The sequence below is a fragment of the Suillus plorans genome (genome assembly GCF_016647745.1).
Source record: "Suillus plorans strain S12 chromosome Unknown HD556scaffold_7, whole genome shotgun sequence".
NCBI classification, from domain to species: Eukaryota; Fungi; Basidiomycota; class Agaricomycetes; order Boletales; family Suillaceae; genus Suillus; species Suillus plorans.
In genome coordinates, this window is record NW_024537391.1 from 720,821 (window position 1) to 745,918 (window position 25,098).

General features: G+C 48.8%; 11 protein-coding genes across 11 annotated transcripts; 5 read left to right on the forward strand and 6 right to left on the reverse strand.

Moving 5' to 3' along the window:
• Positions 1–61: 61 nt before the first annotated feature.
• Positions 62–3,887, forward strand: HD556DRAFT_1286059 (uncharacterized protein). Its single transcript, XM_041299336.1, has 5 exons — positions 62–309; positions 355–469; positions 522–2,570; positions 2,623–2,805; positions 2,859–3,887. Exons 1-5 carry the CDS (start codon positions 149–151, stop codon positions 3,795–3,797), a joined length of 3,447 nt encoding a protein of 1,148 aa, XP_041165080.1. The 5' UTR covers positions 62–148; the 3' UTR covers positions 3,798–3,887.
• Positions 3,888–4,500: 613 nt separating this feature from the next.
• HD556DRAFT_894045 (Dcp2, box A domain-containing protein) lies at positions 4,501–7,009 on the reverse strand. Its single transcript, XM_041311967.1, has 8 exons — positions 6,751–7,009; positions 6,633–6,704; positions 6,372–6,579; positions 6,222–6,320; positions 6,018–6,170; positions 5,874–5,965; positions 4,793–5,823; positions 4,501–4,742 (listed from the first exon to the last, which is right to left on the reverse strand). The coding sequence occupies exons 1-8, from the start codon at positions 6,864–6,866 to the stop codon at positions 4,642–4,644; spliced, it is 1,872 nt and encodes a 623-aa protein (XP_041165081.1). The 5' UTR covers positions 6,867–7,009; the 3' UTR covers positions 4,501–4,641.
• Positions 7,010–7,712: 703 nt separating this feature from the next.
• HD556DRAFT_1338722 (uncharacterized protein) lies at positions 7,713–8,818 on the forward strand. Its single transcript, XM_041302007.1, has 4 exons — positions 7,713–8,294; positions 8,345–8,398; positions 8,465–8,494; positions 8,559–8,818. The coding sequence occupies exons 1-4, from the start codon at positions 7,875–7,877 to the stop codon at positions 8,607–8,609; spliced, it is 555 nt and encodes a 184-aa protein (XP_041165082.1). The 5' UTR covers positions 7,713–7,874; the 3' UTR covers positions 8,610–8,818.
• A 220-nt stretch (positions 8,819–9,038) lies between these two features.
• Positions 9,039–10,396, forward strand: HD556DRAFT_1229102 (phosphoribosyl pyrophosphokinase; the record flags this gene model as incomplete). Its single annotated transcript, XM_041297267.1, has 6 exons — positions 9,039–9,072; positions 9,134–9,173; positions 9,224–9,533; positions 9,642–9,689; positions 9,823–9,917; positions 9,970–10,396. The coding sequence occupies 6 exons, from the start codon at positions 9,039–9,041 to the stop codon at positions 10,394–10,396; spliced, it is 954 nt and encodes a 317-aa protein (XP_041165083.1).
• Positions 10,397–10,532: 136 nt separating this feature from the next.
• HD556DRAFT_894515 (uncharacterized protein) lies at positions 10,533–11,585 on the reverse strand. Its single transcript, XM_041311971.1, has 4 exons — positions 11,218–11,585; positions 10,888–11,161; positions 10,642–10,831; positions 10,533–10,582 (listed from the first exon to the last, which is right to left on the reverse strand). Exons 1-3 carry the CDS (start codon positions 11,425–11,427, stop codon positions 10,644–10,646), a joined length of 672 nt encoding a protein of 223 aa, XP_041165084.1. The 5' UTR covers positions 11,428–11,585; the 3' UTR covers positions 10,533–10,582; positions 10,642–10,643.
• Positions 11,586–11,587: 2 nt separating this feature from the next.
• On the forward strand, positions 11,588–14,960 carry HD556DRAFT_1229432 (Pkinase-domain-containing protein; the record flags this gene model as incomplete). Its single annotated transcript, XM_041297281.1, has 5 exons — positions 11,588–11,834; positions 11,895–12,124; positions 12,176–12,856; positions 12,911–14,767; positions 14,823–14,960. The coding sequence occupies 5 exons, from the start codon at positions 11,588–11,590 to the stop codon at positions 14,958–14,960; spliced, it is 3,153 nt and encodes a 1,050-aa protein (XP_041165085.1).
• Positions 14,961–15,293: 333 nt separating this feature from the next.
• On the reverse strand, positions 15,294–16,063 carry HD556DRAFT_894114 (ubiquinone oxidoreductase 20 kd subunit). The gene is made up of 5 exons (XM_041311968.1): positions 15,716–16,063; positions 15,621–15,661; positions 15,544–15,569; positions 15,474–15,479; positions 15,294–15,422 (listed from the first exon to the last, which is right to left on the reverse strand). The coding sequence occupies exons 1-5, from the start codon at positions 16,029–16,031 to the stop codon at positions 15,386–15,388; spliced, it is 426 nt and encodes a 141-aa protein (XP_041165086.1). The 5' UTR covers positions 16,032–16,063; the 3' UTR covers positions 15,294–15,385.
• Positions 15,960–19,449, reverse strand: HD556DRAFT_1338785 (P-loop containing nucleoside triphosphate hydrolase protein). Its single transcript, XM_041302008.1, has 8 exons — positions 19,196–19,449; positions 19,015–19,142; positions 18,549–18,964; positions 17,879–18,496; positions 17,554–17,829; positions 17,115–17,499; positions 16,624–17,061; positions 15,960–16,567 (listed from the first exon to the last, which is right to left on the reverse strand). Exons 1-8 carry the CDS (start codon positions 19,275–19,277, stop codon positions 16,196–16,198), a joined length of 2,715 nt encoding a protein of 904 aa, XP_041165087.1. The 5' UTR covers positions 19,278–19,449; the 3' UTR covers positions 15,960–16,195.
• A 67-nt stretch (positions 19,450–19,516) lies between these two features.
• HD556DRAFT_1286077 (WD40-repeat-containing domain protein) lies at positions 19,517–20,954 on the forward strand (the record flags this gene model as incomplete). Its single annotated transcript, XM_041299337.1, has 6 exons — positions 19,517–19,784; positions 19,838–19,885; positions 19,944–20,031; positions 20,086–20,177; positions 20,230–20,577; positions 20,630–20,954. Coding segments are annotated over exons 1-6 (1,128 nt in total), but the record flags the coding sequence as incomplete, so codon positions are not given.
• On the reverse strand, positions 20,862–23,190 carry HD556DRAFT_1498762 (uncharacterized protein; the record flags this gene model as incomplete). The annotated part of the gene is made up of 6 exons (XM_041308922.1): positions 20,862–21,396; positions 21,448–21,818; positions 21,871–22,228; positions 22,297–22,320; positions 22,372–22,404; positions 22,469–23,190. Coding segments are annotated over 6 exons (1,725 nt in total), but the record flags the coding sequence as incomplete, so codon positions are not given.
• Positions 23,191–23,369: 179 nt separating this feature from the next.
• On the reverse strand, positions 23,370–25,038 carry HD556DRAFT_1264511 (uncharacterized protein). The gene is made up of 3 exons (XM_041299091.1): positions 24,546–25,038; positions 23,762–24,491; positions 23,370–23,711 (listed from the first exon to the last, which is right to left on the reverse strand). The coding sequence occupies exons 1-3, from the start codon at positions 24,944–24,946 to the stop codon at positions 23,529–23,531; spliced, it is 1,314 nt and encodes a 437-aa protein (XP_041165090.1). The 5' UTR covers positions 24,947–25,038; the 3' UTR covers positions 23,370–23,528.
• Between the last annotated feature and the right edge of the window lie 60 nt (positions 25,039–25,098).

The window sequence follows — 25,098 nt, forward strand, 5'->3', positions numbered from 1 at the left end:
AGTTGCTAAGTTACTTATGGCGCGAATTTGTTGCAGTCATGTGACGTGCGCGTTGTTGATGCATTGTTTGGTGCTAGCTAGTCGCACTCAACTACTGTGAATACCCTTCAATTGCTCACAGTTTACAACAGTGAACGCGAAGGTAAGTATGGCGCACCCAGCGCCAGGAATCGTAGCATGGACAACTTCTATTCGCATGTCTATGGCAAAGGATCCATGTCGGCAATTATTCGAGGACCAGGTCCAAACACACGGCTTTATCTTCTTAGACGATTATCTCGAGAATATCTTGGCTGGCCCAAAGCAAGAGTGCGTGAACTGATACATAATTTTCTCTACTCTGAGCATCTGTAGAGCCATTATAGACCTCGTCAAGACACCTGCTCGAAAGAAGGCCGCACCCAAGCGAACCAGAGCAGCCACTTCAGCAGCTGCAAAGGCGCAAAATTCCACTCTTTCGTCTCTCGAGGTATTTCTTTTCTTTGAAGACTGATGTATTGAGAAAAACGCCTGTTCTGCAGGAGGAGGACATATGCAAGGAGAATCAGCCACCTGTCAACAGCTTTCATCAAGCACTTCTTCACGCCAAGCAGAACGCGGAGTCCACGCATTCTCATGCAGACAGTGACTGTGCTGAGCGAGTTCTTCCTCAGTCCAAGCCCGCAGGCACGATTGTGGGCAAGCATGTCAGTCATGATCCGGATCTAGTAGAGGATGATCCAGCCCCAGAGGTAGAGGACACGATGGTATCACCACTTGACGCCTTGCGTTCTGTTCCCCTTGACTCACCGAAACATACCCACGCTCGAGAGGCACGCACTGGCAATCACACTCAACCACTTCCGCAGATACCAGCAGTCAGCTCTCCGATCACGCATGTCAGGGATGCATTGACCGCTCCGCTGCCCATTCTACCTGCGTCCAGTTCCGCTCCTGATTCAACTACTATGGTAGTTCCACTTAATGACTCACCGTCTCGTACTCTTGCGCACAAGAGCAGCGCACCGCAATTTCCAACACTTCGCGCTCCATCTCCTCTACGTAAGTCGATGCGCGTCGTAGGAGAATCATCTACGGGCGCTGGGAATTTTGCGTCAGCTGCTCCAGCACAAGCGCAACCTTCCGCACTGGGCAAACGTACGTCATGGCTAATGAAGGCTAGAGAAGTGAAAGCCATGGAAGGCATCGTGCATAATAAGGCAAGCATTCTCGGCCCTGGTATCGGCGCAACGGGTCCCTCTGGCAACACCGTTGCTCCTTTGAAGCGGAAAAGTGGTGACATGGCTGCTGCACCTTTAGCTTCAGACAAGACCAGCGAGGGGCGTAGAGCGAAGGTGGCCAAGGCTTCCAAGTCTGATTCTGCTCCACAAAATTTGAAGGACCCACCTTTGAACCAGGGGGCAGCTATGCCGACTCAGACTCCTTCATCCATCCTGGTGCCGACTAGAGCTGTGCATCTCCCTGAGGAGCACTGGGAACCACTGAACGACAAGGAGGAAGAAGCTAGTTTCATTGGGGTGTTCAAACGTACAGTTGAAGGTCTTGGTGCTCGCGCGGGTAAAAGCATGGGGAAGTCCCTCGGTGGTGGTGTGGCAGCCGCTGCACTTGCTGAAGCTCGTGCTGCCGCAGAAGCGAGAGTAGCAGAGAGGAACAAGATCAATGAAGAACAGGTCACAGAGTCAGAAGACTTCTCCACGCTAAACGCTAAAGAATCCCAGCCGGCAACTGAAGATGTTCACTCTGACATCGTGACTAATGAGAGCCCGGTAGCCCTTCAATCTGCGTCTGCAGCGGATGAGAGTGTCTCAACAACCCCACCCAACTCCCCACCTCCCACTCGTACTTCTGGCTCCAGCTTCGTTCCTCCTCCTGGTCCAGTGTTTAATAGGCAACCTCCTCCAGTGTTCATGCCTCCTGTCTTGAAGCAGATCGCACCCCTCGCCAAAGAATTCTCTTTCAATTTGCCAGCAACAACCTTTACGCTTCCTTCACCAATATCCCTGGGTCTAGCGGCAAGACTTACGTCGTCTCCTTCGTCACGTCTTCCACAGGCAGGCGGTATGCAACAATCTTCGCAATTAAACACATTGTCGGATGCTGTCTTTGATCAAGTAGAGGACATTCCAGCCTGGATGCCCTCTACCCAAGACGCTGAATACGCAGATGGTTCAGAATCCCAGATTCATCGGGCAAAATTTGCTACACTTGAAGATGACGATGATGATAGTTGGCCTCTTGAGGAGAAGTTGGCCGCAAGCGAACAGGGATGGACTGCTTTCAACTTCAATAACAAGGAGGACAGCATGACATGGAGTTCACTTCCTACCGAATCTCAGGGACTCACCAGAACCGGAAGTGACCTGACTGGTAATTCAGCGAAGAATGCAGTGCAGCGAGATGAGGGCATAATCCCCAGTACCTTTCCCATGGATATACACGGTGATGCGGCTCAGCTTCAGGACAATGAATCCAATGTCTCCGAACCAGAAGCCGACCCAGAGTCAATTATGTATACGAGCGATCTGGGCAATGTCCTCAAGGCTGGCCAGCCGACTATTACTCTTATCGAGGCATGTACAATTCAATTGTCAGTATTCTTAATACTCACAGTAACAACCGAAGTCTGGTGGCATTCCGCGAAGCGAGAGCCAATTATCCATGGCTTCGACATCTTCGTCTTCCCAGCAGTCACAGGCTGGATTTTTCGGTCAAGCCACAAAGCTCGTCAATAGTATGCTTGGTACGGGCAAAAAGGCCAAGCCAGAGGTTAAGAGCCTACAGCTTGCAGCTGCTGCTGCGAAGAAGGTATTTGTTCACCCTCACCTCGAGTGTTTCGTGGGACTCAAAGTGTTGTATAGCAAGAAGAAGAAGCCAACAAAAAGGCCACCCGTCTCAAGGAGATGGAGGCGAGGCGCCAGGCAGCGCTTGCTCGCAAAGCAGATGAAGAGAAGTCACGTGCTGTTGAGGAGGAAAAAAAGATTAAGGAGGAATCCGAGAAGCGCAAACGCGAACGCGACGAGACTACAGAAAAGCGGCCTCTCAAAACTGCTGTGCTTAAGAAGACGGAGGAAGACGCGACGAAGAAGCGGAAGATCACCATCGACGATAAGAAACCCGAAGTTAAAAAGCCGCCTTCAAAAGACAAGAAAGATACTCTTCCTTCCAAGTTGGCGAAATCCAGTTTGGTCACTCCCGCAGCAAAAGTCGCTTCTGCTTCCAAGAACATCAAGGTCCCCGCGTCATCTGCGCTTGTGTCTTCTGCGACCTATAATGCCTCGCAGAATGTCGCTGGGTCATCAGCAGTTAAATCTGCAGCTACCGAAGTGAAATCTACCAAAGTTGGTCCTCCCAAGGGAAAAGCTAAGGTTGCACCACAGGAGAACGAAGATAAGCTTCCGTCCGCCATGGTGCAGAATCAGATGGCAGCACGTGCGATGGCCCAGATACGGGCAGCTAAGCAACAGCCACCTGAAGTTCCCAGCGAGAGTATTGAACTTCCTGACATTAACAGCGAATACTCTGACTCGGAAGATGAAGATCGGCCACGGACGTTTGATCCTCCTGATTGGGCCCAGTCACCGGAGCTCCGACAGGCGTTGCAAACGCAAAGCACAGTTGACCCGGATGACATATTCGGAGCGATCCGGCCACTGCGAATGGAGGAGTTGTTCAGGACGAGACAGAGCCGGTTTAGAGCACGGACGAGTTCAGCAAATTGGTCAGGTTCGGACCGACTGACGGTTGAAGAGGAACGAGAGTATGCCCGTCGCATGGGATTTACCAAACATGTAGGCTGACCCTGTATCACCATTTATCTCTTCTTTTCAACATGCATGTACCACACATCCCTGGTTTCGTGCAGCATATTTATTTCCTTGCTTCAGTAGCAAAACAAATGAGTGTGACGAAACTTTGCTTGCATTCGGCGGTCAAGGGACAACAAGTACAAGCGAATGAGCACGGACTAGGCCCGGGCCAGCGATATATCTGGTTAGAATGAAAATGGAGCTACAAAACTACAGGGGGTATTGCGACGAGACCAAGGATGACACCGGAACTAGTACTGTAGATTCAAGGATGACAGAAAAGTGGACAAATGGATGATAGCAATTATTGTACTGCAGCAACAAAACGTAATGAACGACGAGAATGACAATGGTTCGCGCCAAACTCATTGAAACCCGCAGTCAAAAAAGACAGGCAGGAAAAGATGTCTCGAAAGTAAAGGACCGAAGACAAGGAATAAGTGCAGGAGAAAAGGCGAAGGCGTGCCAAAAGAGAAGAGTGGACGTAGCATATACACTATGGCGTTGATGACAAGCAAAATATATGATGCAGGGTGGGGTTATAGCAGAGATATAGTGGTGTAATCATCTATGGCCAGCATTAACGGGGGCTGGTGCCGGTGCATGTTTATTACCGTTTAGGAGTGAAAGTAACTGAGCGCTGTTGGTAACAGGAGTTCGCGAAGTGATTGGCGGTGGGAGGAAATTTGATTGTAAAGTATGGGCTGATGGTGTGATGGCAGAGAATCGAGTAGATGTACTGACTGGGGGCATCCCAGTAGAGAAACCGGTTACCATATGAGGACCCGCGCCCTGATGTGCAGGGGGGAAGAGTGCGGATGGATGGGCTTGATAATTATGGACTGTAGAGTAGCCTTGCAAGTAGGGGGAATGTGTATGAGAAGTGTGTGGCATTCCGACAGGAAGGGATGGGGGGCCTGTCAGCAGTGACAACAACTGATTTTGTTGGACATTCCGAGGGGAATAGTCGTGGGTAGAAAACTGACCGGAGCGTGGTCGCACTTGAAAAATGTCATCAACAAGCGGCGGCTGAGGGTGCCCGGTGCTGGGTTGCTGAGAAGTAGGTGTGAGATAATATTCAGCTGGCATTGATGACATGTGTCCAAATAACGGGCGAAAGTCAGCTTGCGGATAGTGCGTAGATGGTGGAACGGAAACCGACGGTCCCGGACGACGGGCACCGGAGGGCAACTCCCTACTGGGCAGAGTAGGGGTCATGCGTGAAGACTCATCAGCCACTGATTCCAGTAGGGCCAGCTGCCTCAACATCTTGCCTGAGGCAGGAACCTCAGTCAGGCGCGGAAGGTAGGGTGATATGTCGGCAGTGCTCGACGTACGTCTTGACGACAATGGGACCTTTCGAGAGGAAGCCAAGGATGAAGTAGACGATGCGGCAGACGCAGCGGATAACGAGGCGGTCGAAAGGGCTCCTGATGAAGGAGTTCCAGGATCATGAGCAGGCGAACTTGGTAGTGTGGATGACTCGACAAAGGAAGCCTGCATGCTCAAAGATTGGGAAACCCGAAGGGAATGTGCGGAGGACGATGTCACGTTTGAGGGCCGTTGTTTCGGAGGCGGAGAAGACATCACACCAGGCGTTTCTGACTGGGCAGAAACACGAGAAGACCAATCAACGATATTCTGCTTGGCTAGTGGTGTCGCGTTGTGAGCGAGTACCGAGAGAGGCGATTTAACTGGCGGAAGAACAAGCTGAGGCTTTGAATCGTCTTGCTTGACAGCCGAAAGCGTCAGAGAACTGAGTAGACGAGCAAAGTGCGGGTCCATGTGTTCGGGATCGACAGCTTGCTCGTCATCGGATTCGTGGGTAGCTACACGACGGTTTGTCACAGGAAGTGCCTCGCTATACTGAGGAGACGGCGTCTGGGGTTCGCCATTATCCGCCGAAGATGAGCTAGACTCATGTGTGCAATTATCCGTACTCGTGTAGCCTCCAATCCTCCGAACTCGCCCCTCCATTGCTCGAGGCTTATTGGCAGTGACGAATGCCTTCAGCGATCTACTCGAAGTTGACGACAACTGATAAACAAATAATAAAAGGAGACTCACGCGATGAAGGGGGAAATTAAATAAAACTTTCCTGGTGCGGCTTTGTTCCGCCTCCAGGTTGGAAGATCAGTTAACTTGAACCACTCGATCCGCTGCAAGAAAAAATTACGACAAAAAAGGGGAGGCGTGACTAAATGAACGTACACTTATCTCTTTGCGGGTCCGAGTTTTAAAAGGAAAGTCTTCCGGGACTCCGGGTACCACAAAGAGAGAAATCCATTGCTCCTTGATCGACATTTCAATTACGTTTGCAGGAACCAGCTGACCTGCCAGATTATAACCGGTCTCCTCAAGCACCTAGCGGAGAATCTCAGGTCGCCGGACAGGAATGTGGACAACACGACGCACTTCTCGAATGGCACACTCATGGGTAGGCTCGCTCTCGTTTATCTTACCCTTTGGAAAGCCCCAACCAGAAGACGACTTCCACCCCTTGACAAGGATACACTAGAGATCTGAGTAAGTTGTGTTCTTTCTTGAGCACCAAGAGCACCATACCTTTTCCCAGGTGTCGTTTAACATAATTGCGCCGCATACAGGGACTCTAGTCTTGTATTGCATGAAGGTATTGAAGGCTTGTTCATGATCGTGACTCCACTGGTGTAGCAGAGGACAAGCTTGGAAAAGCATTGCGGAGAATTTCTTCAGCGGTAGCGATGGAAATTTGGGATTTTGTTCTCGGATGAAGTCTTCGTAGAACCAATGCCTATATGAAAAATGTGAGCCGGAAGGGAATCGCAAGCACTGCGGGCAGCTTACGCTTGCTCCACCTGGAAACATATCCGCTCAAGAGACGATAGTTCTTCCTCTGGGAGATTTAAAAGAAAGCGACTTTTTGGCGTAAGAAGAAAATTGAACATAGATGGAGTGGATATACCTAGATAGATCTTCAAGGACCTCTTCATGTGTTGCAAGTTTATAGGAAAAGCGTTCAGCGGAGTCTACCGGAGGAGCAGGGTGCATTTCTGGCGATGAGGACGAGGAAGAAGTCATGTTCAATTGAGAAAGAGAGAGAAAAGAAATAAGTAAAGAGAGTTCAGGATGCCAGTCTTGGAATTGATCGTTGTATACACAGTTGGATGGAAAGACGATTGATGCACTTGTTGTTAGCGGTGAGTGATAGCGTATGATTTCGCTTTAGCCACGTAACAAACATGACACAACACATATTCTTTGTCACAAACCGTCACTGATTAATGATTCTTTAACTTTGCGCACTTAGCGCAATTGGTGAGAATGACCTTGGAGAACTCTACATCAAGATGGGCAGAGTTTCGGATGCTGAAGAGCAGCTCAAGAAGGCTGCCTCTATCAGCAAGAGAATAGGTACTAATACTTATCTCGATCAGGTGCATGTTGAAGCAAAGGGCGGGAGGAAGTTAGGGTTAGGACAGTTCCACCTTGGAAACGTTGTGGTGTATAACCTGGTATGTACCACCTCAATACATCTTTATGGCACCCGCTTAATGATCTGCTAGTGTCCCGGTACAACGTTTGATCAGAGCCAGCTTTTTAGCTTGTTTTGGATGCAAGGTACCCGACTTTAGACCACATATACGAATCCATGGTTGAGTAATATTTTACGTGTCGTGGAACTTTGAGGACACCCTCAGAGCTCTCCTGTCTGTGTGAGGTAAAAATATGTTTTGACACTGTTATCGCAACGGCACGGCAGGCATGTAATCCAGTCTAGCAAAGCATAAAGTATCACTGGCCTGGGTGTCCATGTCAACCCTGTTACATGATATTCACTTCGATCCAAGCTAATGCTAAAGTCAACGGCTTAGGTTCTGATATATGCTGATTGCAAGGTTCCTGTTCCCCGACAATCGAAGCTATTTCTTTCAATAAAAACATACCGTAGGCCACATCTGGATCGTTCGGACAGGAGCGGGATTCGGAAGTTGGCGCTTCCCAACAAAGCGAGCTGAACAATAGACATCACAAAAACCTCATCTCAGTACATTTACCATCTCATCGTACTCACTGTATCACCTTCAAATGTCTGGCCTCACAATGCACTTGCATTCCAACCAGGCCTCTGGGATGGCTGTTTCACAGGCGGCTATAATAAACAACCAAGCCCTTAGCCTTTCTAGCCAAGGCGATTATGCCGGTGCAGAGGATCTCCACCTGCAAGCACTCCACCTTAAACTCAGTACAGTTGGTGAGAATAATCTTACTACTGCCATAACTCGCAATGCACTCGGAGAACTCTACCTCAAGATGGGCAAGATCACGGATGCTGAAGAGCAGCTCAAGAAGGCTGTTTCTGTCCGCATGGAGAATGGTCCTGCATATGATGCGGCAGTCTCTGTCGAGAATCTTGGTCAGGTGCATGAAGTGAAGGGTGACCTTGAGGAAGCGAGAAGGGTAAGACTATCCCATCCTGTAGATATCATGGTCTGCGGAAACTATGACGTGAGGTAGTCTCATGTCATCTTTATAACATCTGCTAATCGCACTGTCAGTGTCCTGGTGAAACGTTTGACCGGAGCCAGCTTTTGGCTTGTTCTGGATGCAAGGTACGCAATTTTAGGCAATTTCAGGCTGAAAGACGCATGAGAGAACTGAGTGGCTTTGTTCAACAGTCCGCCTTCTATTGTGGAAGGGCCTGCCAGGTGAGCTACGAAATTAATGTCGCCTACCTGACGTTTAACTATCATGCTACTCCACAATGCTTAGGCGAAGGACTGGCGTGCTCGCCACAAGACATTCTGCAAAAAGCGTACGTAAACAATGAATCACGGATCATCCTCCCGATTTTACAGTTTTGCGTCTTGTGGCATTTTGAGGAGATCCAGCCTTCCTCCCGTTTGTATCGCTTAATGGCACGGCATGTATGTAATCCCAGTAGTGAAGTCCATTGGCCCGTCTCCTATGTTAAGACTTTGATCAAAGTTGTAACATGTGGTGCAATCATACAAGAAAACTTGTTATTGTGATCCTTAGGAAGCTCCGAAGAATTGTGCACATCAAGTTGCCTACTATCTATTTTAGTTGCCTCTCAGCCGCCCTGCACAGCCATCATCTTATCGTCACGCAGTCACACGCTGATTTTCTGTGACACGTGTGATAAGTGTTAGTTTTGTTTTTCCTCGCTTTTTCCTTTTTTCTTTTTCTTACAATCCATGGATATCTCTCTCTTGTACTTAAATTAATATCATGCTGAACGGAACTGGAGTCAAAATCTTCACTGGTTCGTCTTTAGATTCTGACTTTTGCGACCTTCTCTTACGGAGTGACACTTACCCTGACAGGCACCAGCCATCCCGAGCTGGCGGAGATCATTGCTCGACGGTAAATACAAATGAACTCGCGAGCGCGCTGTTCACCCATGCACTCTCTAGCCTTGGTCTACCTCTTGCGAAAGCTGATGTAACCAAGAGCGGCATTGGCGAGACGAGCGTCCGCATCGCAGAGAGCGTTCGCGAGAACGATGTGTACATTATCAATACTGGCTGCGGAGCAGTCAACACATCCCTCATGGAGCTTTGTATCATGATCCATGCCTGCAAGATTGCAAGTGCTAAACGCATAACGGCTGTCGTTCCTCTTTTCCCATACGCACGACAAGATAAGAAGGACAAGAGCCGCGCCCCAATCACGGCGAAACTCGTAGCAAACATGATACAAAAAGCAGGTTGTGATCACGTTATTGTAAGTATCTATCCAAGGAACATCGGGGCACCGTTCCGGTGTTTGCGCTGTTTTGACTTGAGTGCTCTGTCAACCCAATGCGTCGATGCGCTGACAACTTGGATATAGACCATGGACCTCCATGCATCACAAATTCAAGGATTCTTTGATGTGCCAGTGGATAAGTAAGTCTAACGTTTGACCCTGTTTCCAAGCGTGGTCACTCATATTCGTCCATTTTTGTCGTGCACAGCGTAAGTGCTGTGGCATTTTATAGATTGGGCAATAATTTGACACGTGCCCATTCCAGCTTTTCGCCGAGCCATCATCAATCCTGTACATACGCACCCATTTTGATCTTCAAAATGTCGTAATCGTTTCCCCCGATGCGGGCGGCGCCAAGAGGTGACAACTTACCGATAGGAGGTTTATGACAACTCTCATCATTATATCTCAGGGCTACGTCCATCGCAGATCGCCTGGGCGTCGATTTTGCTCTTTTTCACAAAGAGCGCAAAAAGGCCAACTCCGTATCGCGCATGGTTCTCGTTGGGCATGTCAAGGACAAAGTTGCCATCCTCATCGATGATATGGCCGACACTTCCGGAACGCTGTGTCTTGCCGCGCATCATCTCACCGAAGCAGGTGTTGCCAAGGTTTACGCAATCGTGACACATGGAATATTGAGCGGCAATGCTCTAGAAAATATTGAGAAGAGCGTGTTGGAGAAACTGATCGTGACCAATACGTTACCTCAGAAGGAGAACCAGGCAAAGTGTTCCAAGATCGAAGTTATTGACATCGGACCTGTCCTCGGGGAGGTTATCCGGCGAAGCCATTATGGGGAGAGCGTGTCGAAGCTCTTCCATGAGGTTCCGTACTAGAAGGAATAAACGAGAGGATATTATTATACGAGTGTATTTGCATCCGAGCTGCGAGAAGGATATATACATATGTAGTAGAGGATAGGCTTGTGTCTAGACTTGGCCATGGTACTCGGATCAATATCAGAGCATCAGATGAAAAAGCATGTCAAATATCAAGTATCCCGCCAATTATAGGTGACCTTGCTGTAAGATCAAATTCGTGAGACAAAGTTTTTAAACCAAACTCAATCTATCACGCGCACGGTTAGCAGGTGAGTTTATGACGATATGACAGAAGATTCGAATTCCAAATTAAGAGGTGAAAGGTGTGAGATCCTATCGCGGGTCGCTTATTACAAGGGTTGAAGCGGAAGGACCATTCTTCTAAGGGGCGTCGCCGGAATGAAGTTTGGGCTGCGCAAAAGGCAGTGGCTGCCACTGGTGGATATATCACTAGATGCGGCTGCATCATCATCGATCATGGGCAGGATGAAGAAAGAGAGGCCAACCGGTTGCTGAGAGATAATTAAGGTGCCGTTGGGGTGTCACAAAAAAATTGCCACGGTGTGGTTCTGAGAAGTTCTGGACTACATAACGAGAAGGTGATTGCGTAGGGTCTAAGGGTAGCCGGCTAGACAGCCCTCGGTGGTACGCAGGATGGAGGAGAACGGGACCGAATATTTGGGCAACATAATGAGATCCGGTTGAACCCGGGAAAAGCTGGGAAAGACATGTGTTAGGGAGGACTGAGACGGAGTGAAACTCACAGAAAATTCCTGAGGGCTATACCACTATACAATTGAAAGTTTTTGGCATGAGTATGAAAATATTGAACGTACCGGTTGTGTAATCTCACAGGATGAAACTGATGTACTCACCATCAACGTCGAGAGAGAGGGAGAGAGAGCTATTGAGTTCGGTTGTTGTAGCACAGCTTTAGTAGTGTTCCCTAGTCTGGCGATGAAGATGCTTCTTTCGACTAAACCTCCTCGCTTTACCTTTTCTGCTCTCTTGTCTTCAACACTTGTCTGTTTTTTCGAGTTCGTCATAGTCGTAGTCCTCGTCTAGCTAATTGCGAGCATTCGGTACATTTCTTATCATCACTTATTGTCTCTTTCGTCGTATGTTCCCTTAGCCTCAGCATCCGTGCTGGCCCTCTCGTTAAATTCTCCTTCCCACTTTCCATCGCCAGGCAATGCTCTGCGTATCATGTTCACATCCTCGAATCATGCCCACCAGAGCAATGGTCACTCAAATACACACTACGACTCGCACAACAATAACCAGACAAATGGACATACTATCCACCAAACAAATGGTCACTTTCACCCACCACCACCTTCCCAATCCCACAAATCGGCAGCTTCATCTCAGCCAAAGGAGACAGTTTCTGTCATTGGTATACCCTCTGTTTCCATACAGAATGGAAAACTCCAAGTCGGAGACTCTCGTTCCAGTCAGTCTTGAGTATCTCAATCTCTTTCCTTGTCTCTCATATTCGCAATTTGACCTAAAGGTTCACATCGCTCTTATACACCAATCAAGACCCTGGGTGACGGTTCTTTTGGAACAGTCTTGTTGTGTGATTGGCATGGGACGCTACCGCCCAATACACCACTTTCTCCTATGCAATGCGGTGGCGGCGCTAGACCAGAATGGGCTGGAAAGCGTCTTGTCGCCGTCAAGAGGATGAAAAAGAAGTGGGAAGGGGGTTGGGACGAATGTAAAAAGCTAAAGGAGCTCGAAGTATGTCAATTAACTTCTATTCACCACTCCCATTCTCACCAACCCTTTCAGTCATTACGCGCAATACCATTTCACCCTTGCATCATTCCACTCTATGATTTTTTTCTCCTCCCAGATACTAAGGAGCTCTATTTCGTCTTCGAGTCCATGGAAGGGAATTTATATCATCTAATAAAGGCGAGAAAAGGCCGTACCCTTGCTGGCGGCCTAGTCGCTTCTATTTTTCGCCAGATCGTCTCGGGTTTACACCACATTCATTCTTCAGGTTATTTCCATCGTGATATGAAGCCCGAGAATGTTCTCGTTACGACAACGGGTCTCTTCGAATATCGTTCACTATCCCCAGTAGCCCCTCCAAATGCACCTACGGAGAAGGATGTTGTCGCGATCATCAAGCTAGCCGATTTTGGGCTTGCGAGGGAGACACTCAGTTCACCGCCATACACGGAATACGTCTCAACCCGTTGGTATCGAGCCCCGGAGGTGTTGCTTCTCAGTCGAGATTACTCGAATCCAGTGGATATGTGGGCCCTTGGTACGATCATGGCTGAGTTAGTCAACCTTCGACCATTATTTCCAGGATCCGGTCAAATAGACCAAATACATCGCATATGCGAGGTTCTCGGGGATCCTGCAGACCATGGAACGGATCTCCGCGGTAGATCCCTTGGTGGTGGCAAATGGAGCAGAGGACTCAAGATGGCGAAACAATTTAATTTCGCTTTTCCAAAGGTTGGTTGCTGCAGTATTATGTACGTATTGAATATTGTTGACATGTCACGTCAGAGCACTCCTCGGGACTTCTCTTCGTATTTCGACCGCAGTGTCCCTCGCAAACTTATTGATTGTATATCAGACTTACTGAAGTATGATCCTGATAGTCGTCTCACGAGTCGACAGTGTCTCGAACACCCATACCTTATCGAGGCTTTACCAGGGAATGGACCCCCGATGCCTCCTGCTCTTCACACACAGACTCTGCCACCAACGCCATCGAGATCTGTCTCGAATGGCATATATCACATCACTCCCTCTGCTTCACCACGCAGCATTCCTCCGTCACATTCACATAACTCCGCCCCGAAATCACCCTACCATCAACCCCCAAGCCTGCACCCGTCACATATCCCCGATGCTTCCTCCTCCCATCGCTCTGCATTCGTCCCCTCCTTTGTCACGTCAACTATTCACACACCTACCTCACATAAAACGCCCGAATATGTCGTTGATCCACGCATACATTCGCATTCGCATTACTCGGATATTCCAGAAGAAGCACGCGCTCAAGGGGGCGCTTCCTCATGGGCTAGTCACGCACGGAGTGACTCCGATCAGATGGAGGTATCCTCTCCACAGGCAGAGCCCCTTCTCGATGCTTACCACGCGGGCTACCCGATGGAAGTACAATCTTCACCGATGGTACCGGAGTACCAGACTCGTCCCCGCGTTGAACCTGACCATCCGATGCCTGCCCATGATGCTACCCAATCGCCGAGCATCAAACTCAGCAGCAAGCTACACTTCAGCCTTGGCAAGAAGCCCTCTAAATGGGGTCTTTCCATGTTTGGACACGGAGAGAAGGTCCATCAGCAACTTCCTCCCGTCGACGAGGTACCGGGTGCGTCTTCCAACTCGACGCCGTCGCTCAAGCGTACGCAATCTACCAGCTCGGATAGTCCATCATTGGCAGAGTTACAGCCTATGAACGGTTCAACTCGTAAGAATGCCAAAGCTATCAAGAAAGAGGCCGAACGACAATTACGCGAAGCGGAAAAGCAGCGCCGCGCAATGGCAGAACGGACCCAGAGGGAGCAGGCTCGTGCAGTCATGCAGAAACGCAGCCAAATGTACATGCAAACTACTTCGCGGAACGAGTTGGAGTGGATGTGGCAAACACATGCCAGTTTGCTAAATTCCAACCAGCGAGGAACGCCCTACGATGAGATGGAGAAGAGCAAGGTATCTGCTTCTGGTCCTATTCGACAGAAGGAGACCCAAGGAAGTGCAAAGGTGTCATCGCCGACGTTGAACGCTGCTTCAGGTCGATATATTAACCCTATCGACGGGACGCTGGCTCCTAACGACCGATGGGGGTTACGAGATGAACGTTTGACGAAAGTTCGACGAAGAGGCTTTGATGACGACCATTCCATGTCTTCATCAGACGTTCACAGCTTAAGCCGAATGTCCGCCATCTCGTTTGCTACAGTCGACAGCGACCCTGGCCCATCACGGACGCGAAGGCCAACGCTGTATGGGATCAACCGAATGACGTCCGCTTCCTCACTACGCACGGGCACGACGTCTTTTGATGATTTCCCCACTTCTGCTCGGTCATCGAACTCTATCTCTTTGGACCACCAGTTCAATGACTTCTGCATACGTGCCTCTGTTGATACTACATCTTCTGCATCAGGAGCTTCCTCACCTCCACCTCTAAATCTCCTTTCCCTATCACCATCACCACGGCCGTGGATCCGTACCGATTCTTCCAGTCCACAACACTCATCATACATGGTTCCTCCGATGATACGATATCCTTCGTCTTCTCATAAGTCATATGAATGTAACGGGCAGTTGTATGGTCACCCTCCAAGTCCAGGGATAGACCCTCAATCTGTCATAAATCCGATATTCAAAGTGGTAAGTAAGCAAAGCTCTAGTTCTACATCTCAAGTAGAGCTGACTTCCATCTCAGACTCCATTACCAACATCGCCCAGTGATCATTTATCATCACCACATTCTCTCCCTCCATTTTCTCAACTGGAGGCAGTTGCAGAAGGGGAATACCCTCCATTATCGCCCATGTCCTTCCATTCGCCGGAAGATGACTGATGCCGGTGGCATCACCACTCTCCTTTTGGTTTTATTTATCAGGTCTTGTGAGGTTAGGAACGTTCAACTGGTGGACATATAAATCATTCATTGCTACATCTGTTCGTTCTTACCGCCCGGCGCCCTCTAAACCGTATCTCACCGAACCCAGGAGGTTGATCGGGCACATCGCCCGGATTCACTGTGACTCTAGTATTCCTCCTGGTTTATCTTACCATACTTACCCCATTCTAGTAGCATAAATATTTACTCTGGTTGGGCGTTGTAGAGCGCCGCTGTACTTTTACTCACATTTGCAATAGGCGGCAATCAGAAACATGCAAAGCATTGTTTAACACGGGATGAAAATATTTAATCTAGTCATATGCCAGACGCTGGTGGACAGCCCGTGCTAATTATATAGCTTAACATCCTGAGCGTTCTACTTAGTGGTCATGTGGAGCTTGTTCAAAGCGGAGGCCGCTGGAAGTCGTACGTGAGTTCGAAGTCCGGCTAGAAAAAATAGTCACATACCAGTAGCTAAAGGTAAAGTACAACAAATTTGTTAGTGGTGACAATCAAGCCAAGCCATGACAATACTTACCCGCATGGCCGAGCACCAGGTTTGTCCTGCAAAAGAATGTCAATTATGGAACAGCATCCAGAAGTACCAACACAAACCAGGTTGATGAATATCTTGGGATGACCAAGAGGTCCTCCTCCTGCAACAAATTGTCGTACCGACGCTCAAGTTGAGAAGAAAAAGTATTACTGACCACCATCACAAACAGCTTTCCGCCCATGCACAACACGGATAGGCTCATTGTTAATCATCTCCATTGCGCTCAATGGATTGGGCTGGAGTTCGAGAACGGTCTGCTCAAAACGTGGACCTGACTGGGCGACCGCGCGAGGTCTCTGGCTAGTTGTCCATGTCGTTGGATAATTGGGTGCTTGGTTCGCGACGGGTGATGGAGAAGGGGGTATAGGTGTTACAGGGTTTGCGGAAGAAGAAGAAAAGCGACTTAGCACCTTCAGCTGAGAGGCGCGATGTATCAGACGACGGCTAAGCATGGTCACGGTTGCGGACATCGAGACCGCGGTCGAACCCGAAAGTCGCAAGGACTTTCACCAAGAAAGGAAAGTCAGTTAATCTTCAGATTCCTAGCTACAATTACAAAGGCTACAGTACTAGCCCGTCATGCATATTATGATACAGTGCATGGGTACTATAATTACAGAAGTGCACACGTTCCTTAATCCATCTCTTCTATTTCAATGTCATTATCCTCATTCCAATCTTCATCCATTGCATCAACATCGGCCTGGCCTTCATGATTGGGTACGACAACAAGTTTGTTGCGGGGGGCGTCGAACCGAATATTCACAGTCTCCCCATCGCGAATGCGGTCAGAAAGTAGCATCACCGACAAGGGATTCAGGAGCTCGCTCTGGATAGCGCGGTTCAGCGGCCTTGCTCCGTATGTCGTCGAGTACCCGATGGACACTAAGTATCTTTTCGACTCGTTATCAATGTCGAGTACTATTTTCTTCTCGGCTAGACGGTCTTGGACCTCCTTGAGCCTCAAGTCTACGATCTTGAGCATACTGCTTCTGGAAAGTGCACGCTGTATCATAGTGTAAGAAATTTAGAACCTAAAATGCATGCCATGCGATGACTTACAAAGACGACAATCTCATCTATACGGTTGATGAACTCGGGCGGGAAGTGGCCCGTTATTGCCCCCATGACTAGCTGCTTGGTCTGCGAAGTTACTGGACCCTGACCTACGTCGTTTAAGTATGCAGCACCAAGATTTGATGTCATGATGATAACGGTATTCCGGAAGTCGACAACGCGGCCCTGGCCATCAGTGAGTCGGCCATCGTCGAGGACTTGAAGGAAGAGTGTGACGAATTCTCGCGAAGCCTTCTCAATCTCGTCGATGAGGACGATGGAATAGGGTTTGCGCCTAACATATTCGGTGAGTTGTCCTCCGGCATCATGACCAACATAGCCAGGTGGGGCGCCGATAAGACGTGCGATAGAATGCTTCTCAGAATATTCAGAACCATCGATGCGAATCATAGCATCAGGGGTGTCAAAGAGAATAGTAGCGAGCTGTGAAGGTTTCGGTTAGTGACTGTAGTTATGACGAAGTTACATCAACTTACTGTCTTGCTGAGCAACGTTTTTCCTGTGCCAGAAGGACCGGCCATCAAAAAGCTGGCAATAGGCCGCTGAGCATTAGCCAGTCCACTTCTCGAGAGCCGGATAGCGTTGGCAACAGCTTTCACAGGTTCCGGCTGACCAACAACGTAATCGGCAAGGATACGTTCCATGCGAAGGAGTTTCTCCTTTTCGGTTGACATCAAACGTGTGACTGGAATACCCGTCCACCGTCCGACAATTTCTGCGATCTGTTCGGGAGTGACGGTATCTGTACCTCCACCAATTTTGACGTCCTCTTCGAGCTTTTTGGCTTGAAGAGTCTCCAGGCGATTCTGGAGGTCTGGCAGGGCATAATAGCGAAGGTCAGATGCAGTTGCAAGGTCATATCTAATATGTGCTGTAGTCAGGAGATGCTCGATTAATCCAGAATGGCAAGCACACCTTCTCTCTGCCTCGTCGGCCTTAGCGCGTAGATTGTCGATCTTCCTTCGCACTTCGTTAATCTCGTCGCCTTTGCGCTTTTCAGCCTCATAGGCAGCCCGAAGCGGTTGTAGTTCGTCATCAACATCGGCGATGGCTTTGCGAGCCACACTCAGACGCTCATGGCTGGCCTGATCCTTCTCGCGTTCCAAAGCATGAATTTCAACCTCCAGTTCGAGCTTACGACGTTGAAGCTTGTCGATGGATTCAGGTGCTGTCTCTCGGGTAACACGAACACTAGCACAATCCGTAAGGTAGTTTCATAAAGGGTGTTAAGGAAACATACCTTGCACAAGCTTCGTCGACAAGATCAATGGCGGCATCGGGAAGACGTCTCGAAGTCAGATATCGATGAGCCAGGGTGGCAGCAGAGATCAGGGCACCATCCAAAATTCGAACACCATGATAAACTTCATACTTTTCCCGAATGCCTCTCAGAATGTTAATCGTCTCGGAAACACTAGGTTCGTTCACCAAAACTTGTGCGAATCTCCGTTCCAGAGCAGCGTCTGTCTCGATATACTTCCGATACTCGCTTAGCGTGGTAGCCCCAATACAACGTAGCTTGCCTCTAGCCAGAAGCGGTTTGAAGAGATTGCCTGCATCCATGCCACCGCCTTCGGCACCTCGACCAGCCATGATGAGGTGAAGCTCATCCACAAATAGAATAATAGATTGGCCGTCCTCGGATGATTTCTCCACTTCGCTCAAAACTGACTTGATGCGTTCCTCATACTCGCCTTTGTACTTCGCACCAGCCATCAACGCGCCCATATCAAGCGAAAACAGGCGCCCAATGAGGCTGGCTGGCACGTCCCGGTTAACAATACGCTGAGCAAGACCCTCCGCTATCGATGTCTTTCCAACACCAGGCTCGCCAATGAGCACAGGATTATTCTTTGTTCTGGACAAGGTAAGTTTAGAGGTGACTACCAACAGAAAAATATGAATCCTACCTTCTGCAAAGAATACGAATGATCCTCCGGATCTCATTATCTCTGCCAATCACAGGGTCGATTTTCCCTTCTTCGGCAAGAGCAGTCAAGTCGACCGCATATTTCTGCAAAGCGTCGAATCCTGCCTCTGCGTTCTTGCTTTCCACTCGACGGTTTCCTCTAGTCTGCTCGGTAGCTGTTTTCAAGGCGGCCTCAGTGAGACCAGCGTCCTTGATGATAGGGGATATCGATGGGTCCTTTAGAAGTGCGAGAATTATATGATCCTGCGCGATGTAGGAGTCGTGCATAGTTTTCTGGAGTGACTGGGCCTCACGCAAAACCTTCAACGCGCTAGCGCTCATGGAGATCTCCTCCGGAGATGGAGATTGTGAGGGTAGTCTGACAATGATCTTCTGAAGTCCACGTTTTACAATGACCTGTCATGGGGGTGAGGTGGCATACCAAGCCGATACACGTAGACACGTACTGGATCACCACCAGCCTTCTGTATAACAGAAGAGAATAGGGAGCTTGCACCAACGTTGGACAGACTGGTTGGTGAATCATCTCCCGCACCCTCGTTTAGGAGAGCTGCAGCGATATGTGCAGGGTGAACTTTGGAGAACGAGTAAACAACAAATGATTATAAGTAGAATATGTACACATACCTTGGGCATTAGAATAATCCTTTGCGAGTTGAATGGCACCCGACAAAGATTGTTGGGTTTTATCTGTGAAGTCGAAGTTCATGGTGAAGGCGAAAAGCGAACTGAGGTTGGTGACAACGATTCCTTGCCTGGGCTACCTTTTTATCAACCTTGCCTAGTTGTAGTATGATCCAGAAGCAGGGAAAGAGTTACACTCCTTTATCGAACATTGCAGAACTTGCTGGTGATATCATCACACGTGGCAGTGCAGGCCTAGGTGTAATGACGCGGTTGTGACGCCGATATGAACAGGCGCCTAGTAGGCTAGTTATGTAAGCACCTGACACGAATCTAGACACCGTCTGCACCTCCCCTCTTCTCCAATGGTCGCATTGGATACCGTCTGGCCCGCAGATTCGATCGAGTTTTGCCCTCATGAGAGTGCTTCTGATATCTTTGTTTGCGGAACCTATCGATTAGAACAGCCCCTCGCCGATACCCAGGTGCACACAGATGACAATAAAGTAGATTTCGAACCTACGGCGAGAAAACAAAGTCAAGTCCGTCGTGGAAAGTGTCTTGTATTGCAAGTAACAGACGACAGAGGAGTGTAAGTAAGCGAATTGATTCCTGCAAATCACTGGTTCAACGTCTATCATCAAGTTCCCAGATTCAGGAAATCAGTCTTCCAGCTGTCCTCGACCAGAAATGGTGAGATCCGCGTCATATGCTTGAGTCGTATCAAACGTCAATATCTGCACAATCGTAGGTGTCATACTTCTCGAACAGCCTCTCCAGTACTCGGAATTGCAGACTCGGAAGGGAATGTTACCCTTCACGAGTGGCACAAAGAAGAGGTATGTTTTAATGTATGTCAATCGCATACATCGTGACTCAGTGATTGATTTTAGCGCCAGCTCAAGACATTTCAGAGCGTGTCCTGCGCAACCTCAGACGTTATGTGCCTTTCCCTGGACTGGTCTACCCGAAGATACCCCACGAAGTACGCTAGCTCAAGAGACTGCAAGCAATTCTGACCCAAGATTCTGAGACAGCAATCACGGTTCTCTGGTAGTTTCCTTGTCAAATGGATCACTATGCGTTCTGAATCCTGATTCGACTGGCAATTTGACTATTGTCAACCGGTGGCACGCGCACGATTACGAACCTTGGATTGCTGCTTGGAACTATTGGGATACATCCATCATTTATTCGGGTGGAGACGACCTAACCATGAAGGGCTGGGATGTCCGACAGAATTTTATCCAGCCCATCTTTACAAATAAGCGGCATGTAATTATCTCCACATGCTTTGTTTGTTTCTCATACCCTCGAAGATTTAACGCAGGCGTCACAACTATTCAGAGCCATCCACACATCGAATATCTCATAGCCGTCGGAAGGTGCGTAGTTTTTCTTTGCTATCAACATCACGGCTTTTGAAATCGCGCACAGCTACGATAATAGCGTTTGTATTTTTGACACTCGGAAGCCGTTGGTACCGCTCGTCCAAGGAGATGTTGGAGGGGGTGCGTGGCGTGTCAAGTGGCATCCATCACCCAGTCGTAAGGAGGATCTCCTCGTTGCAAGTATGCACGACGGTTTCAAGGTGGCGAGGGCCCACAACGGAGAACATGCAATGTGGGAAGTTGTGAAGCGGTTTGATGATCACAAGTCGCTAGCATACGGCGCAGACTGGTCATTTGCTCCTCCAGGTGTAGATGGGGAGACATTGATCGGGAGTTGCTCATTCTACGATCACATGTTACACCTTTGGAGCAGCTAGTTAGCAAAATGTAAGCGAGACAATCGGAGATGCGTAAGGATATTGACTGGAAATGTTTTTATGGTATAATCAGGAGTATATCTGGGCGAAGATCGTAAAGTACGCGGGAAAAAGGGCATGATCTAGATCAAAGATTGGTAGCGACATGAGCAAACTCTCCCAAAATATTCCAGTCCCAGAGTTGGATTGCCGCGGATTAAGTTGGCATTGTGGAACGTCTTACAAACGATCGACGCTTTGCGTGGAGATTGAGTTGGAGGACGGAGAGATAGGCGTCCGAGGACAAGTCTCAATCTGTTCTTTACGTTTCTTCCAGAACTCAGCATTTGACCCTTTCATGACAAAAGCGAGGGTCCATCGCGACAGACCTCTCAGAGATTCTGGCTCATGGACTGCAAAAGTGAGCAGTGAAGCCAGCGACAGAACAAATACGATTCTATTGCATCCCATCAGTACCACAAGGAAAATACACTTTAAGAATACTAACCGCTCAGCTAGCCTAGCACCAGCATGATTACCTGCAGTCCATTTGGCCGGTAAAAATGCTTTAACGGCTCTGGGCAACACATATAACGCCATCTCCCCCCTTCTCCGCGTGTTTTCAATGAGTATACTCCAACCGCACGTGAGCGATCCCACGAGAATACTACCGTATGGCCCATCCCACACGTCATGAGGGATCCATGGGAACAGCTTTGCCAGCACTAAGGTACGTGTGAGACAGGCAGCGAAGAAATATGACGACAGGAAAGTGGAGAGGAATGTCGCACTGCGGATCGCAGCCAGGAGAGCGGGAATGGCACGATGACGCTGGAAGATGGTGCTAGGGCGAGTAAAAAGGAGAGGAAGAAAGTGAACCTTCAAACACAATTAGCGGTGCAATGCAGTGCACTCCAGGCCATACACTTACAGGCAGGTATAGAGCCATAGCCTCAATGAACGCTAGGGAAAATCTCACACCAACATTTGCGAAACAGCTGTTGTCGAGACCCCACCGCGTTGTAACACGGGAATGCAGGAGCTCGCAGGGCAATCCGCCCACACCACCCCGGCCAGGCACGCCAAGCGCCTTCCAGACTACATCTGCACCTGTACCACATGCAGGCAAGACATGTGGATTGCCCCAAGATGAAGGGTATCCGCGGTCCTTGGCATAAGACATCAAGAGGTGAGAATGGGAGGAACTGTGCCCATAGACCCATTCTTTAGAACGCATAACACGCAAGGCGTCCAACAGCCGTTTGTCTAGGTTGGCTAGGGATGATATCCTGATAAGTGATTGATCATAAACCGATGAGCGAGAGCTTCCCGACATGATGATTGAATGATATCTAACCATTTCACGTAAGAAGGGGGAAGTCTGTAAAAAATGGATTTAGACATCAATCTATTTCATTTTATTGCTAAGCACCTATGTGGCTGGTAGAAGAAACACCACATGATTCTGATGTTGCACGAAGGTTTGAATATGTATATGTTTGACATCAAGAATGCTACATATCACGCACCTAGCACTGCAGGCCCAAAATACAACGGCGTCCAGCCATACAGCTATACTTCGATTATATTTCTTGGTTTTTCCATCGCCTTCAGCAGGCAGTAGTAAATCAGTAGATGGTCCAGCTGGCTTCGATCGATTTGAGGAAATGTTGAATAGGTCAGCTTTCCGGGCTGATGTCACGAACAAGAAATGCTGCATGATTGCGTCGGTTGCACGACAGAAAAATAAGAGCGTTAATCCAATGGTTGAGAATGGTTGACGCGACCCTGCTTTGGATAGTCGAGTTCTTTGGAGCAAGAACAACGCGATTGTCGAGGACAAGATATTTGACAGGAACGCTTTCTGAGAGGGCGTTGAGTTGGACATGCCTGAGCATGCTTGAGCTGCAAGCGATAGGACTGTTGCGCGTCGTTGTAATGTGGAAGCCATCACTGGCTGTTGTCGAACTTCTGGATCGTCTTGTTTATCGACATTGTGGACACCTATTGCTTCCAAGAGGTGCTTCAATGCAATTCCACCACAAATGGCTACTGTGATGGCGAACGGAAATCCTGTAAGGCCCACTTCGCGCCTCAACACGCGCCTGAATGAACCCAAACGAGTTTCCAGGCTGGATGAACGATTGACGAGGGTAAGAGCAACTGGGAGTAGTGCAGGACCAAGGGAGAGAGATAGGCTGAGAGAATATGTACGAAGGGCGACCTTCACCGGATGACTTGGGTCATCTGGCCAGAGATTCTTAATATTGATGTTTCTCCATGATGCCTTGTTATGATCCGAATCTGGTTCAGTAGGCTCAATGACCCGAGGAGACGGCGCTGACATCAAAACGCTGTAGGAGGGCTCGGGTTTGAAAACGACGAGTGTTGCACTCACATGCAACTTCACTGCTGTACAGTATTTACATATATTACGATTAGCATAACGATATGATCTGTATGGTGATCTCCGTGGAAGTCACGCCACTCTCGCGGGTAACTCTGTAACAACCTCAATATATTTTACCACGACATCCTCATCAGAGAGCTCTTCCTTCCAGTCCTTGGCCCGACCCGACCCCATTCTGTTTAATCATCCTTGTCGAGTACTTTGCCTAAGCCCTTCGAGTAGCTCCAGAAGTCAACCTCGGTGGAAGAGAACCCGTCTCCAAGACTTCGCACTAATTCGTGAGCCAGACCGGCCCGTTTGACAAGATCGATGAACTGCGCTCTTGAATCCGGGAAGACAAACAACCGGAGTACTGCATCTCCCTATAAAAGTGATATCAAACGATGATACACTTGTCAATAAAAATGCATACGTGGCTCTGGAGAAGTGCTCCCAAGTATCCTAGAGGTGGAGTTTGGATGTCTGAGCCATCATTTTCCAACCTCATTGGTAGAGAAAATTTAGATTCAGGAAGCTTCCCTTTGTCCCCCGGATGGGTATTGGAAACATCAGAGAAGTACGGCGAAAGCCACATGCGCCAGAGTTCAAGTTTGCGACCATCCCGACCGAGCCTTCGCATCAGTCGATGACAGCGCACCCAGTCTTGTTCACTTCCTTCCCATTCCAGGTTGACCGAGTGAGCAAGCTTGTCAAGCGTGATCTCTGATTGAGGGTAAGCGAGAGAAACAAAGCTTGTATCCAAAGGCTGGTCAGACAGCCTGCTCTTGCTAGTGGAAGGACTTGGACTCCCCTCCGAGTGCGCTATTGCATGCTGTGCCGGACGCATCATCAATCTTACCCATCGTCTTCTCCGTACCCAGGCACCAGTGCTTAGTTTGCCAATCTCTGCGTGCCAGTGTTTCTCCCGAAAAAACCAGTTGTACTCAAAACCGTCGTATTGAACTTCTCCTGAGTCTGTGCGCATGTCAATCATCCATGTTCTGGAAACCCAGCGCCAAGTGCCATCGGGCAGGGGATAATTGGAAAGAGAGATATTGGGTTGTCGGGATTGTTTCAAAGAATCTGACGGGATAGTGAATTGTGGAGGATCGATAGGAAGCAGTGATAGGTGTGAATAATACGGGGACGAGAGTACGGTGAGGCTTGGGATGATAGTTACAGTCTGCCACACATAAGGAGGTAGATGATATACATACCCTCTTTGATTTTCATATACAACAGCCCAACGATAATCGTCCTTATTAATGCCAGGGATATCTGAGATACCTGAGATGTCCAAAGTGATTATGGTGGTATTATCGTTGGTTTGTTCGAGGGCCGGAAGTTGCTCTATGGACTTGTTTGAGCTGTCTGCCTCAGTTTCTGAATGCGCTGGTTGTGGTTTGTGATGCCTAGAGCGGCAACAGGAGAAAAGGTTTGGAAGGAAAGAAAATATACTTAAACGAGTCTTTGGAGCCAACCGACGACGTGCTGGCTCTGCGGCTGAAGGATCATCGAGCGTTAATATTGCCTGAGGAGAAGCAGGCCACTGAGGCCCGGCCAGGGAGCACAAGTCCTGGATTTGGAGCTCAGCGGTACCGCTAGTACTGCTCGACATTGTGAGGACGAGTTATGATCAAGTTGTCCAAAGGCTGGCCTACTAGCAAGTACTCAGTGATATTCTCGACGCCGTGCTGGTGGTTCTAGCTTATAAGTCCTATATATCTAAACTATGACGAAATTGTTCCAAAAGGAAATTTCCATGCTCCA